The following is a 14644-nucleotide window of genomic DNA, read 5'->3' as shown; positions in this document are numbered from 1 at the left end:
CCAGGCACACTATATTAACATAACAAGAAGTTCATCGTTCAATAGGTTCCATCAAAACCCTAGACTAAATATTTAGCTACTCATAATCGTGTTCATAATTTTCTAAATAAATTGCATAATTAAATTACAAAGCAAAGATGAAGGAATGAAGAATTTGATGCCAATCTCCTCGTGAAATTGCTCCAAACGTTTTCTTCCTTCCGCAATAGCCTCCCTAGGTCTAAGATATGTCAAAAAGTCTTCAAAATGTCGTTTTTACATGTATTTATACCAAGTAGGGTCGGGCCCAGACGAAAAAAAACCTTTTCCGCGCGAACTAGGACTGGCTCTGTAGAATTTGCACAGCCGCGCCGCACCATGCGGCGCGGTAGTGCATTTTATCTGCAGCCTCATATTTTCGATTCAAGCTCAACTTTACACTGCTGCGCCGCGCCTTGCGGCGCAGCAGTGCAATTTTCTCAGAGCGAACTTTTTCATCCTCTTTTAACATCCAGACTTGGTACACGACCTCCAAACACGATCCCGACTTAATGCATTGGGCTTTTACTCAGACTTCAAAGCTCCAAATCGATCAATTTAGCTCCAAATTAACTTTTGAGCTCCGGATCGCTTCCTGCAAGGCATACAACACGTACTAAGTGTAATTCACTGTCATTTGAGCTCAAACGCACATAAAAATACAATCATTGTAATGTAATACCACGGCTAAAACACGAGTTTCTAGCCTAACATCAATTTTCCTACAATATTCTCCTCAATCTTCGAAAGAAAAATATATATATTTGACCTACTTTTATTCTAGTGAGATGATTTTAGTTACTTTATAAAACAAAACAAAATTTGAATTAAGATTAATTACAGGGCAGGAAAGCACAAATGTGGCAGAGAAAAAACTCGAGTAAAATGTTTATGAGATCCGTAAAAACCTGAATCCGACTAAGTAGACAAATGATTTTGATAAATAAAAAATAATTATAAATAATATAAGGAAAAATTAGCCATGTCAAAACCTTTTGTAGAAAAAAAATATTGTATTGAATTCTTTCAAAAGAAACACACGGTCGTTATTCACAATTAGTATCAAACTAGTGTCAAAAACATTTAAATTATGTAGTTATGTTGTATTGAATTTTTCCAAACGAACTCGAGCATCTATTCACAATTATCAACTAGTGTCATTGAGTCACGAGGCTACCAAATTGCAAAATGTTTGTTTCCCTTGTTCTTTTCATATGCCTCAAGATTCAATAGTGTTTATCTCATATGCATGGTATACACTTTGAATTGTCCTCCCCAGGTTGAAAAAAATATCCTCCCCCAAAAGATTTCCAAGTATTTGACTAAAGTTCATGTAATACTTTGTATACAACAACAATACTAACTTAGTAAAATCTCAAGAGTTAGTGTCTACACAGATCTTACTCCTTTCCCGAAGGAATAGAGAGACAACATATAATACTTTGTATGTTATTCTATAGTTAAAATTTTAGCGACATAAAATGATATTTTTACAAATATTCGTATACTTCTTAATACAATAATTAAATTTACATTTGAAATTTTAAAATAAAAAAAATTCAAAGACTTTAGCGCCGTGCCTAGAAACGTTTCTCCAAAGTGATTGTGTAATCACAAATTAAAGAAATATTGAGTTTGAGCATTTTTAATATTACTTTTCAAAAGTGTGCTCTTTGGTTTCAACTCAAAAATACCCAAAACAAATCAAGAATCCTCATATTCATTCCAAAAACAAAGTTGTAAGCGAGCTTTTTATATTTATTAAATGCTTAAGTTATAGTTAATTTCTATGTATTGTCAAAAAATATGACTTAAATCAATCGATTAGAAGTGCAAAAGAAGTTCGAATAGACTAAAAGTTTAAAGTAATCAATTAAAAATTTCACAAGAAGCTCAAACCGAAAAATTATGTCGAATAAGGGAACCATAGGACAAAAAATTAAACCCATTTTTACGTTTTGCCATAAAACAAAAATTGAACCAAAAAGACACCCTAGCAATAAAGAAACAGGGGAAGAAGGTGTAATTTCAGAAAGCAGGAGGGTCTAAAAGAAATTTAAGTGTTAGCCCATCTCGCACGTCACAAAATTACAAGTATTTAGGGTTTATTGAAAGGGGTTTTTAATGTTAAGGTAAACAACTGCTGCTTTTGGTTATAATTCAGCCCTAGCAGAAATAAAGAGCTCAAAAAATGGACAAAAGCATGTTAGGTGATTTGGATAATCTTCCTGAAGCAGACAAGCTTAAAATGGCTTCTATGATTGACCAGCTCCAAATCCGTGACAGGTTTTTTTTTAGTTCCATTCTTTTAATTTTGTACATGTTTTGATGTTTAGTTATGAATCTGTTAAAAATTGGGTTAATTATATGATGTTGGTGATGTTGTATTCTTGATTTTCTTTGCTGAGTTGAAATTGTAACATGGTATAAAAAAGCAGAATATATAGCTTAATAACCCAAAAAAAGTGATAAAAGAAATTATCTTTACTTGCTGAAAGAACCCATTATTCTTCATAGACTTGATAAAAAAAATTAATTTTTTTTTCTTTAATGAAGTTAAATAAGTTTACCCTCTTAAAAGAAAAAAAATGTTGATTGAGCTGGAAATCGTTTTCTTGAAAAAGCTGTTTTCCGGGGTTCACTGGGGGGATGGTGGGTATATAGCTATCAACACTAGCCAAAGGTTACTGTAGAAGTAGTTGACGCACATTTGCTGAATTGTTAGAAAAACTTGGACCTCTGCTTGCTTTGATATCATGTCAAACTATTTGGACCTCCTCTAAAATGTTGAGTTGTTAGACCGTTAGAAGAGGACACGTTTATTTGTTTATTTTAGGTCTACAACAACATTAACCTCATACTCCAATTAGTGATGGTTCATCGTGTATCAATTTATCCTGTTATCTTTGATTAGGGTCACACAACTTTTTTTTAAGTCGTACTACCATTTTTGATCTTCCTAAAGAAGGAACTTTAAAATTCTTTTTCTTCTGTAATAACAACAAGTTTGAATGTTGTAAAGCGGAATTGAATGGCTTGCTATTAGCCGAGCTGAGAGCACCCAAAAATGTGAAAAAATCACTAGGTGAATTCTTTCCATCTGTCCAAGACTTCGTAGACAGAGTTATTCTGTAACTGTGCTGGTGGGAGGTAGCAAGTACACCGTGGAATTAGTTGAGGTACGTGCAAACTAGCCTGGACACTACAGTTATAAAACAAAAAATGGTAGCCCAGTTGAGAATAAGTACAAGCCATAGTAACTATCTGACTTCAGAAGTAGCCATTCATTCTTCATATTCAATTCTTTTGTGTAGCTTCTAATTCAAGAATCCTGCACAACAAGCTCCTTTCCACCTCTTGATGTTGGGATCTATGAGAAATCGTAAGAATGATTTACTGATGGTTTGAACTTCTATAATTCTGGCTGCTAACCAATAGGCAGTTAACCCATGATTTTACTTTTCTTACATGCACAAGGTCTAAGTTGTATTATTACTGTGGAGAAGAAATGATAAAGAACTTCTAATCCTCTGAACAAACTTTAACCTGGGTAGTGGTGCTCATTTTCTTCTGTTTCTTGATCTTGCTCTGATATTCCTCTTACTCAGTGTTATCCTTTTGACCGAGAAATTCAGTGTTTCAGTTTTGGAACTCAGTAGATGGGCCCACTCCTCAACCTTTCTCCAATTAAATACTATGTCTCAAACTAATGACATGTGCCTACCACTCATTCTCTTTCAACTACCTTTGCTATTGAACCAAAGCCGTGGGGGTCTTCCACTCAGTATTTATTTTACAATTTTAAGATCAGGAAAAGAGTGTTTCATGTTTCTTTAATATATAAGTAGGATTCATGAAGTCTATTGGGTGTGCCATGAGCAATATTTTTTTTTTTGGGGAAATGGTCAGTATTTTTAGATGTTAACAATCACCACTTAAGAAGGTGTTGCAATTACATCCAAATGTTAGCAATAAGGAATAAAAGAGAAGAGAAAAAGGAAACATCCTTCAATTACTGCATAGTTGGATTAGATGTTGTTGACTGTACAACATACAGTCATAGTTGCTGATAAGTCTTCATAAGCTACTTGGATCATACTGGTGATGAAGCTGGAGCAGTGTTGTCAAACCCGCGCTTAAGCTCTGAAGTGAAACGGAAAACATGTGGAGCGCGTCGCCTCACTAGCAGATGCTTTATTGTCGTTATCAAGGCTCTAAGGCATACTTTTCCTTGCCAATGAGCATAATCCTAAAGAGACAACACTAAACAATTGATATTTCACTTTATCATCATCTTTTTTCAATTTCTTTGTCCATATATTTGTTATTCATGCTTATTATTATTAGTTTTTGACTACAAAAATATATTTATATCTTTTCTCCATTTGCGCCTTTCTTCACTAAAGCCCACACTTTATTTACATTTTGCGCCTAAAGCCCCAAAGAACCTTAGAGTTTTTTGAGTTTTTCACCTTTGCTAACACTGAGTTGGAGAGAGCAATACATGCCTACAAAGGGCGGAAGAAGCAACTAATGATAAGAGCAGAGCTTTAAAATCAGAAGGTTGTCAAGGAGTCATATTGTTTATAAGAAGTGCAGTTGGGGTGTGTGCAAGTAGATTTCTAGTATTAGGGAAATGCAAGTCTAGGTTCAATACTTAAATGCAAATAAAACAGTTGGCATGTGATGATAGTTGCCTCATACTCGAGTTATAAGTTAGTTTAAGTGTTATGTCACTTTGGATAATTTGCTCTCCTTTTCAAGACGGTATCTAGGCATGGTCTTGGGATGAAACCATGTAGGATGAGACTCTAGTTTAGATCCTAACCACAACATGCCGAGAGTTGCAGGTACACAAGGCTTCACAAGCTTGCATGCTCTGGGTCATGTTTGAATCTGGAACTATGTTTTCCTAATATTTGAGTACTTAAGATTGCTTTAGCTCACCTTGGCATGATGAGAATGCCTGTTCTGCAATTTGCCAATTTGAAAAAAGTGTTAGGTTAAAGATGCTACATCTTTGCAATAGCCTTTGTTAATGACACTGTTTGTTGAAGCATGTCAAACATTATTTATAGGACCTTTTACTAGTTTCTCATGGAGCTGAGTTAATCAAAAAAAAATTTCTCAGAAAAGCTTCAATATATTTCTTTTCGTTTTCTACCCATCATTTCATTTAAAAAGAGGAATTACTTTAGTCTAACGAATTTTTATAAAAGCACTTCCTTAGAAAAGCGCAACATGAAAGCTCTCCTCAACAGCCCTTAATATATCTTGCTCAAAGGGGTGCAATATTTATTCTAATGAGGTCCTTCTTAACACTCTATTGGTGGCTTTAGTAAGTCACTTGGATAATAAAATAAATAAATGAAAACATTTGGGTGACTATCTGAATTTTTTGCAAATCATCTTTTAATGCTTGCATGCGATATGGTTAATGTGCAAAAGATATTGTCTAAAATGTTTTCTATGCGACGAAGACAATCTTAAGTTGGTTTTCATCATTCAATTGTCTATCCCTTTTTTTTGAGATTTCCAACTTGCTATTTTCTTCCCCTTGTTTTCAATACCAATTCTGTTCCAATCATGCATGTTCGTGTCGTTTGCCGGTTCTAGAATCTAGTAAATTTGACAAATTAAATGATACATCATGATGATTGTAAGACTGAAGATTTTAGATGTAGTTAAGCACATATGGCTTTGTAGTGTGAATTTTGTGGAGTATAAGATAAATATCTCATAATTCACTTAATTTGCTTCGTGATTTACAGTATTACAACTCTAAAACATCGTCTCATGTTGTCTTGAAACACTGCAGCTTGAGAATGTATAATTCCCTGGTGGAAAGATGTTTCACGGGCTGTGTAGACACTTTCAAACGTAAAACTTTAGACAAACAAGAGGAGACCTGTATTACGCGATGTGCTGAGAAGTTCTTGAAGCATTCAATGCGCGTTGGTATGAGGTTCGCTGAGCTTAACCAAGGTGCAGCCACACAAGATTAAGATGATTCCTATTATATGCATGCAATCCAACTTCTCCATTACCTGAAGTATTTATCTTCTTTAAAGAGTTTCTTGACAAGGAAAAGGGCAGAAGTTCCTAACACAACCTTTATTTTTTATGTTTAACACATTTCCTAGCAAATAGGTATTACTAAAATGTTCTTTTGTTTCTGAAATCCAGGAATTCTTGAGTTTAGAATGAGTTTTTAGTAACTTGAATGTAGCTTGTGACTATATTGAAGAGCACTTGCAATTAAATTTGCATTCTTTTTGTGGCTGTGTTTGAGAAAATAATGTGGTAACCTACTTGCTCCCTAATGAATTGCTGAAACTGGTTACTCAGAGACCTTTGTTCCTTCTTGTTGGCTACTGTAATAGCATGTTTGGCCAAGCTTAAAAAATCAGCTTATTTTGAAAAGTGTTTTTTTTCAAAAGTACTTTTGGTGAGAAGCAGTTTGTGTTTGATTAATTAATTTGAAAAGCATTTCTGAGCAATAATAGTGTTTGACCAAGCTTTTAAAAAATGTTTTTAAGTGTATTTTTCTCAAAAGTGCTTTTGAGGAGAATTTATTTTTTCTGCTTTTCCAAAATTGTTTCTGCTTCTATTTAAAAGCATTTTTTTTTCTTTCTAAAAGCTTGGTCAAACATTTCAACTTTGGAAAAAATACTTTTTTTATTTTATAAAAGTGCTTTTGGCCATACAGGCTATAAATGGTTCCCCATAGTAAGCAATTTCATTTTTCTTTCTTGAGTAATTACAATATATATATATATATATATATATATATATATATATACCACTTCTTGGCGCACCAATGGTTGTGGATTAGAAGTCAATGAGATGTGACGATAAATTATGGAAAATTTGAGGTTCAATTCCACCAGACCAAAAAAGATATTTATATATTCGCTGGGTGATTTCTTCCATTTTTTCTAAACTTTAGTGTGCGGAGTTACCTACTGTACTTGTGGAGGTAATAATAATCCGATTGAATAGTTAAGATGCACAAATATGTTATTTAAAAGTAATTGAATTATTCACAATATTTTCAGGTATTATATTAGGCCTCAAAATCAACCTCTACTAGGTCACCAGATTAGCTCCCTTGGAGATGGTTCCTCATTTTCTAGAAACTTGTAAAGATGAAACCAATCTTTTTTACTGTAGTTTGGAGCTTATGTTTTTTTCTTTTTTTAAAACATAGTTTCCAGATTTAATAATTTTAGTTGAAGCGGACAAATGAAAAACGTCACGTGGCAGGTCATCAAAATTTTGAGTGCCAGAAAAATTAATATTTTGGAGGATAGATTTTCTCGAAAGTGTTTAAGAATTCATTCCCAAATGGTTAATGTACCTTGTTCATTACCCTCAATCCCAAATGCTTAGCTTACTTTATTACTATTTATCTATAAATATCTTAAGATGTTGTTCCTTTCTTTAAAAGAAAAGTTTTATTACTTTCAGTTGATGACAGGCTACTAAATAAAAAAAATATTGCATCATTTCGTTGTGCAAAATTGGACATTCATTTCTCAACTTTTTTTTGTGATAAAATGTTATATGTTCAAAAACGATATAAAGATTATTCTAGCTCACTACTTTTGAACTTGATTTAATCACATAATTGAATCCCTTTACACTTCGAAATTGTCATGGGCGGCTTTCCAGCCATGTCTCATGACTCCTTGGGCGCACCCCGTGACGTCCTAACAAGCCTCTTAATGCCTAGCGCCACGGACGGTCCCGTGGTCTTGGTCGCGCCAAGTGACAAGCGCGTATGTGTCTCTATCGCCCCACTGATATCCCTCACCAGCGCCCAGCCGCAGGCAGATGCCAACAGCGCCACGCGCGCAGACCGTGAGGCCAAAGACAATGCTGCTGACAACTGACCTGTTTCTGCCTTGTAGAAAACTAAGTCCTTTTCATTGTAAATATAGAGTAGTTTTATTTCATGTACTTCCATTATTTTTCTCTAGCTTAATCAAGTCTAGTCTTGTAGCTTTGGTTTATTTTTTTAAAGCATTATTAGGAGGGATCAAGCATTCAAAACTTTCTAGCAAGCAAACAATTCTCTGTACTGGTGTCTCTCCCCCTCGACACCACGTTGCCTTTCTGTAATAACTTTCATTAATGCAATCAAGCTTTCTTTCATTCTCAATTCTCATTTCTGTTCTCTCAATTGCTCTTGACATTGGTTTTCCAGTACTAACAATCTCGTCTAGCGTACGGAGGGGACCTCAGTTGGCGGATAGTAATTGCACTGGCATTAGTTGCTTAGACTTACGTCGCCCTTCCAAGGAATCTCAGGAAGGCGCCGCGTAACAGTTGGTATCAGAGCCTAGGTTCGACATCGGACGAGGGAACACATTGCCATTGTCACACCTCCTTTTTACCACCCGAGAGGGAGTATAAGGGAGTTTTTCAAATTTAAGTGACATTATTTGAAATGGAATTATTTTATTCAATTTTTAGAGTCGCCACTTGGAATAGTTTATTTGGTGTCTCAAGTCACCGGTTTATTTTTAAATCCCAAATCGAGGAGAATTTTGACTTTATTTAAAAGTTTGTGAACCAGAAATTCTAAGTAAGGAATTCTGTTAACCCGGGAGAAGGTGTAAGGCATTCCCGGATTCCGTGGTTCTAGCACGGTCGCTTAAACTATTAATAATTAACCTATTATCTGATTTATTATACGTTTTAAACCCATTGTGCATTTTTAACTTTATAACCGCCTTTAATTAATTTATGGAATTATTCTGGAACAAGTTACGATTGTCGTACACTTGTTTGTTTGATATACATTGCGAATCATGTCACGGGAACCGTACCCACGATCTACAACACGTTTAATTTATTAAAGTTATGTGGCCGGGTCACATAAATGTACCCCCGAATTTGAAAATTATGTATCACAACTACGTCATGGGAACCATACCCATAGCTATGATAATTTTATTATAAACGCGCCTAAAGCAAACTACGAATGTTCAAAGTATTTTCTATACTAGTTATGAATGTTCCAAGTATTTTTCATACTAGTTTTGGTATTAATGTGAGGGCTATAGATTATAGGATTCATTTGTGGATGGCACGCCTCACTTTATTTCAAAAAATTGTACTCAACTAAAGCAAAATATGGATGTTCATGATTATTTTCCTAAACTACTTTGAGATTATTGTGAGACCATTAAACATATACCAAAATAGCATGCTACTTCGAGTTAAAATAACAGTAGTCAGAAAAATAACTCTTACTTTACACCTTGGAATACAAAGTCAAATTAATGAGATACGAGGAATAGCATATCGAATTATAACAGAACTTCTGTGGATGTACCAAGTCCAATGTTACCCAAAATTTGTAATTTTGAATCTTACTTTCTCTACCTAATATGGCTTCTAAACCATTAACAGATGAGTAACTCCTAAATACTAATAGCATGAGGGTAATTTCTGATCTAATGCAAAGTCATACTAAAGCTTTATAAGATGAAAAAACTAGAGAAAAGGAGGAAATCCCATGGAATGGTAATTAGAGAGCTTAAGCTTTCTATAATTATTACGGTACAGAAGGAACAAACACTTCAAATCTTGAAGGTAGACTTGGCACACTCCAGTTATGGACATCTGAATAGATGATTAAGGCATCAAAATTTCCTCCAAAAGTAATCATTCTAAAAGTATTATTAACTCTAAAGTACGTAAAGCTCTTGGAAAACAGAGTTGTCCACTTCAGAATTGAGCGTGGTAGACAAAGAAGTCCACCTCCATGCCTTTCAAGTTCTCTTTAGCCCGTGTTACAGGTTCCTAGCGACAGTCAGCAGTAGCAAGTCCATTCTATGTTTTATCATGAAAATGAAATTAACATCCTTTCTCAAAAAACAAAAAACTTCATGTACTTTGACAAACCATCTTTTGTGATAAAAACCTTAGAAAATTTAGCCGAATTCCACTCGTTGTCTGAAATTAGATATACACAAACAAATACAAACTGTGGCAGTAGATGAACTAACAACAAATGACTTCATAATCACTGTCCAGAATCAGATCTAGACGAATGAAGGCCTACAATAACAATACATGAACCAAATAATATCATGATTTATTAACGAAAAAATAGATATTCAGAATATTCTTGTGATGACATACCTCTCTGCACAAAGTTCAAATTTAGAAGATAATAAAGCCAAATAAAGCTAGAATCAGCGGGTTTGAAACTCACCAAAGACTCCAACGAACAACAGCAAATCGAAAAGCAAATTCAATTTTTTTGAAAGAAAACAGATGAAACAGTGATCTGAAAATGACCTTGGTTTCAATTGATGCCTTTGTATAGTCTTAACCCCAAATTTCAAGGAAATTTCAGCTTGTGCGCTGGGTTCTTGTTCAAGAGGGGCGGGTTCGTTTCTAGTTCTTTGTTGAAGATGAGGAATCGAGAAGAAGAAAGGCAAAAAGGAGCTGGGTTGCGCCGTTTTTGCTCTTAGGAAAGGAGGTCAAAATCTGATCTTTTTTCTTTCTCAGTCTAGGTTTTCTAATGAGTATCAGATAAGGGCAAGGGGGATGGGCTTGGTTTTTTGGGCTGTTTTGGGGGAATTTGAGTCTTAATTAATTGGACCATTTTAGGAATTGGCCCAATTTTAAAAAAAATAAGACAAAAATATATTCTTCCTATTTTCCTTTTCTTTGTTTTTTCCCTTTTTCTTTTCTTTAATTAATTAAAATCCTAAATCAATCTACTTTTGTAGAAACTAAAATTCTGTATCTATTTTTAACATTAAAACAACTAATTAACTTAAACTAAAGAAAAATGCTAATTAAAAAGGCTAAAATCTAAATATGTAAAAATGACCATTTTTTGTTATTTCTTGCTTAATAAAATTAATTCCTACATGTAAATTAAACTTAAGATAGCATGAAATTAAAATATGACAATTTTTTAATGATTTTTCTTTGATTTTAAAATATTAAATATGCATGAAATGCAACTAAATAAAGAAGAACTCCTAAAAATCAATAAAAATTATTTTGGTCTATTTTTAGGAGTTATTTTCATGTAGGGCAAAAATTAGATGCTCACAGCTTCCCCTCTTTGCTCGGAAACATGAAGAGTTTTTGGGTAAAGATAAAGTGAGCAATTATGAGCAATTTTTGCCCGTTTAAAACTCCATTTGGAAGCATTTTAAAAAAAATTGACCGAACCTTGCTTCAGAAGTTGTCTACATATCCTTGGTTATAAAGAAATCGGATCGGTGTAGTTTTGGAAGTTTTGGTAGCTGGGACTACCGAGAAACTGTGATTTCACTGTTGTTGCTGTTGTTTCTGCTTGCTGAGCTCCTTATTACACCAAAATGAAAGATGAAAAGCTAAACTAGCTAAACCTATCAACTACGAGTTACAAGATTCCTATCTATAAACCTTCTAAAGATTGATCTTGAGTCTTGGCTAGTTCTTCCTGCAGACTCTGATCTGAATCTTGATGCTCGTTAGCTGCGACCGCTGGTTCATTCTTATTCAGCTTTTCGGATCAAGGCGTGACATGCAAAGCTTGTGACTTCAATCATATCTTGAGCAGTCCGCATCTTTTCTCCGCTTCTACACTTAGATTCACTTCTTTTCTTGTTCTTCTTTTTCTTTTATTCTGGACCAAGACTTCTTCTTTTGGTCATCTCAAAACTTGTGCCACAAGGTAAAAATATGTTCAGGCACCAAAACAAACAAACGAACGAAATTTTTCTGTCTCAGTTTTCACTAGGAAAATTTTGTGAGTTATTTTAACAAAAATCTAAACTACTTCTTTATTGAAAGAAATAAAATCAGGATTGTGTATCCTTGAAAGAGAAGAGATTAGGGAGTGGAGCCCTATATCTAAAATGAAATCAAATGGGGATCGGAGGCCCTAAGTTGGGAAGATTACCAGGTTATGCTGGAAAAATGACCGGGTTATGCTGGAAAGGTCCTAGGGTTATGCCGGGGAAGGTGTCACGAACCCAAATACCCAATCGTGATGGCGCCTATCACATTACTAGGCAAGCCAACCCAAACCATTAAATACAACGAATTCCTTTTATAAAACCTTTTTCTAACACAGGTTTAAATACCAGTTTCTATAATAAGTGTTTAAAAATAACAAAATATAAGCGGAAGTCAAATAAACATGAGCTACATAGCCCCAAATATCTGGTGTCACGAGTCTAGAGCCTCTACTATATAACTGACTGTCTGATACAACATAAGTCTAGAAAATGCGGAAAAGAACAAGATAAGAAGGAGAAAACAGGGTTGCGGACGCCATGCAACTACCTTGAAATCTCCGGCAACCTCTAGATCAGCTGAGGACCCTCACTCTGCCACTCAGGCACCTGGATTTGCACAAAAGGTGCAGGGAGTAACGTGAGTACGCCAACTCAGTAAGTAACTAAAGTAAATAAGGTATGAAAGCAGTGACGAGTAGTTTAAAATCATATAACTGAATAAACAACAGGATAACAAGTCAACTTCACAGTTTAAAACCAGTTTCGTCATAAAATCATCAATTTCAGTTTAAACACTTGAAATCATATACTTAGCAATTTTTCCAACAGAGGTTTATTTTAACAAGAGTGAAATCAGTAAAAATATCATAACTGGGCCCTTCGGGCAAGGTATCACTCAGAATATGGCCTTTCGGGTAGCCTCTCAGTCACTCGTGACTCGCTCTTGTCACTCAATACTCACTCTCAACACTCAGGCTCATTAATATTTCATAATAATAGAAATCATAGTAACCGCTACGACGTGCAGCCCGATCCATAATTTATAGTCGACTACGTTCACTAGGGGTGTACAGACTCCGGAGAGGCTCCTACAGCCCAAACGTCATATCGCTGCGGCGCGCAGCCCGATCTAATATATATATTGCTGTGGCGCGCAGCCCGATCCAGTATATATATCGCTGCGGCGTGCATCCCGATCCATATAAATATCACTGTGCGTGCAACCCGATCCATAATATATACATATAATATCCTTACTATTAGGTTCTTAACCTCTCTCAGTCATTAACCTCACAGCCTCTCAGGAATAATAATAGAAATTAGGGAACTCAGCCCAAACATTCCTCAAAATTAGAAGTGGAGTGATAAAACCAGTTTTTAAACATTTAAACAAGTAAAACATGACTGAGAATATTCTTTCAACAAATAAAGTGAGGGAAAATAGTAAAAATGCCCCTAAGGGTATCAACAGGTCGGCACAAGGCCCCAAACATGGCATACAACCCATAATACAATATAAATGACTAAAGTACGGAATAACATAAGGTTTCAAATCAAATACGCGGCTTAATAGTCACTAGGGGATAGACCAAGTCACAATCCCTACCGGTGCACGCCCACACGCTCGTCACCTAGCATGTGCGTCACCGCATTTATCAAAACAAGTCAAATACCGGGGTTTGTACCCTCAGTTCCAGATTTACAATGGTTACTTACCTCAAACCGGTGAAAATACTACTCCGGGACGCCTTTGACCCTTGAATTGGCCTCCACTCGCGTCGAATCTATTCAAAATCAGAATCACGGCGTCAAAATATGCTAAGGGAACGAAGCCCAAGCGAAAACAATCAAATAATACCAAAAATCCTGAAATTGGCCAAACCCGACCCCTGGCTCCATGTCTCGAAACTCAATAAAAATTACATCAACGGAATCCTTATCCTCCCATGAGTCCATACATACCAAGAACACTGAAATCGAAGTCTAAATGACCCCTCAAATTCTCATTTTAAAGTCTCTTAATCTCAAGTCCTAATTCTTCAATTTTAGGCTTAGATTCTATGATTTATTAGGTAGATTTCATAATAGAATCGAGTTCTAAGTCCAGAATCCTTACCTCCAAGTGATTCCCCTCAAATTCCTCTTCAATATCCTTCAAATAGCTCCAAAAATGACCAACAATGGAAGAAATAAACTCCACATTCGTGGGCAAAACGACCTTTTAAACCTTCTACCCAGGCTTGAAATCCTTCTTCGCGAACGTGGTCAAAGCCTCGCGTTCGCGAAGAACAAATTAAATTTGACCAATTTTCCTCTTCGCGATCGCGACACCCCCATCGCGAAAGCAATGCTTTGCTCTGACCAATCTTCCTGATCGCGTTCTGCCTCTCGCGAACGCGATGAACAATTCCCCCCTAAGCTCAGTTGCCCTTTTTGCTCTATGCGAACGTGACACCTCCCCCGCGAACGTGATGCACAAACCCTTTACCCTTCGCAAACGCGTATCCTTCCTCGTAAATGTGAAGGCTTAAATTCCACCTTCCTCAACTGACTCTTCGCGAATGCGAGGGTCCACTCGCGAACGCAAAGAGTAAAATACCTGCAACAGCTGAAGCCAAAATCTACAATTTTCTTCAACTTATAATGATTCGTTCAATCCCAAAACCTTATTCAAATTTGTTCCAATCTTCAAAACACCTTAAACAACAACAAATCGACCAAAACACATCAGATTCAAGCCTAAGTTTCCAAAAACTTCTAAATTCCACTTTTGATCAAAAACCCGACCAAACCACGTCCGAATGACCTGAAATTTTGCACACACATACCAAAATGACACAACGGAACTACTGCAACTCTCGGAATCC

At 35.6% G+C, this 14644-nt stretch overlaps 1 protein-coding gene across 1 annotated transcript; it reads left to right on the top strand.

Annotated features, from left to right (window-relative positions):
* Positions 1-2092: 2092 nt before the first annotated feature.
* Positions 2093-6294, top strand: LOC104244882 (mitochondrial import inner membrane translocase subunit Tim9). The gene is made up of 2 exons (XM_009800400.2): positions 2093-2304; positions 5837-6294. Exons 1-2 carry the CDS (start codon positions 2210-2212, stop codon positions 6021-6023), a joined length of 282 nt encoding a protein of 93 aa, XP_009798702.1. The 5' UTR covers positions 2093-2209; the 3' UTR covers positions 6024-6294.
* The last annotated feature ends 8350 nt before the right edge of the window (positions 6295-14644 follow it).

This window comes from Nicotiana sylvestris, chromosome 7 (assembly GCF_000393655.2).
Source record: "Nicotiana sylvestris chromosome 7, ASM39365v2, whole genome shotgun sequence".
NCBI classification, from domain to species: domain Eukaryota; kingdom Viridiplantae; phylum Streptophyta; class Magnoliopsida; order Solanales; family Solanaceae; genus Nicotiana; species Nicotiana sylvestris.
The sequence above is the reverse complement of the archived record's forward strand: the minus strand, read 5'-3'. Positions and strand labels throughout refer to the sequence as shown.

What these genes read in the sequence shown, in the direction of transcription:
- LOC104244882 (XM_009800400.2), top strand. Translation starts at nt 2,210, where the DNA reads ATGGACAAAAGCATGTTAGGTGATTTGGATAATCTTCCTGAAGCAGAC. An exon ending in CAGCTCCAAATCCGTGACAG is followed by an intron (nt 2,305 to 5,836) that starts GTTTTTTTTTAG and finishes GAAACACTGCAG; the next exon opens with CTTGAGAATGTATAATTCCC.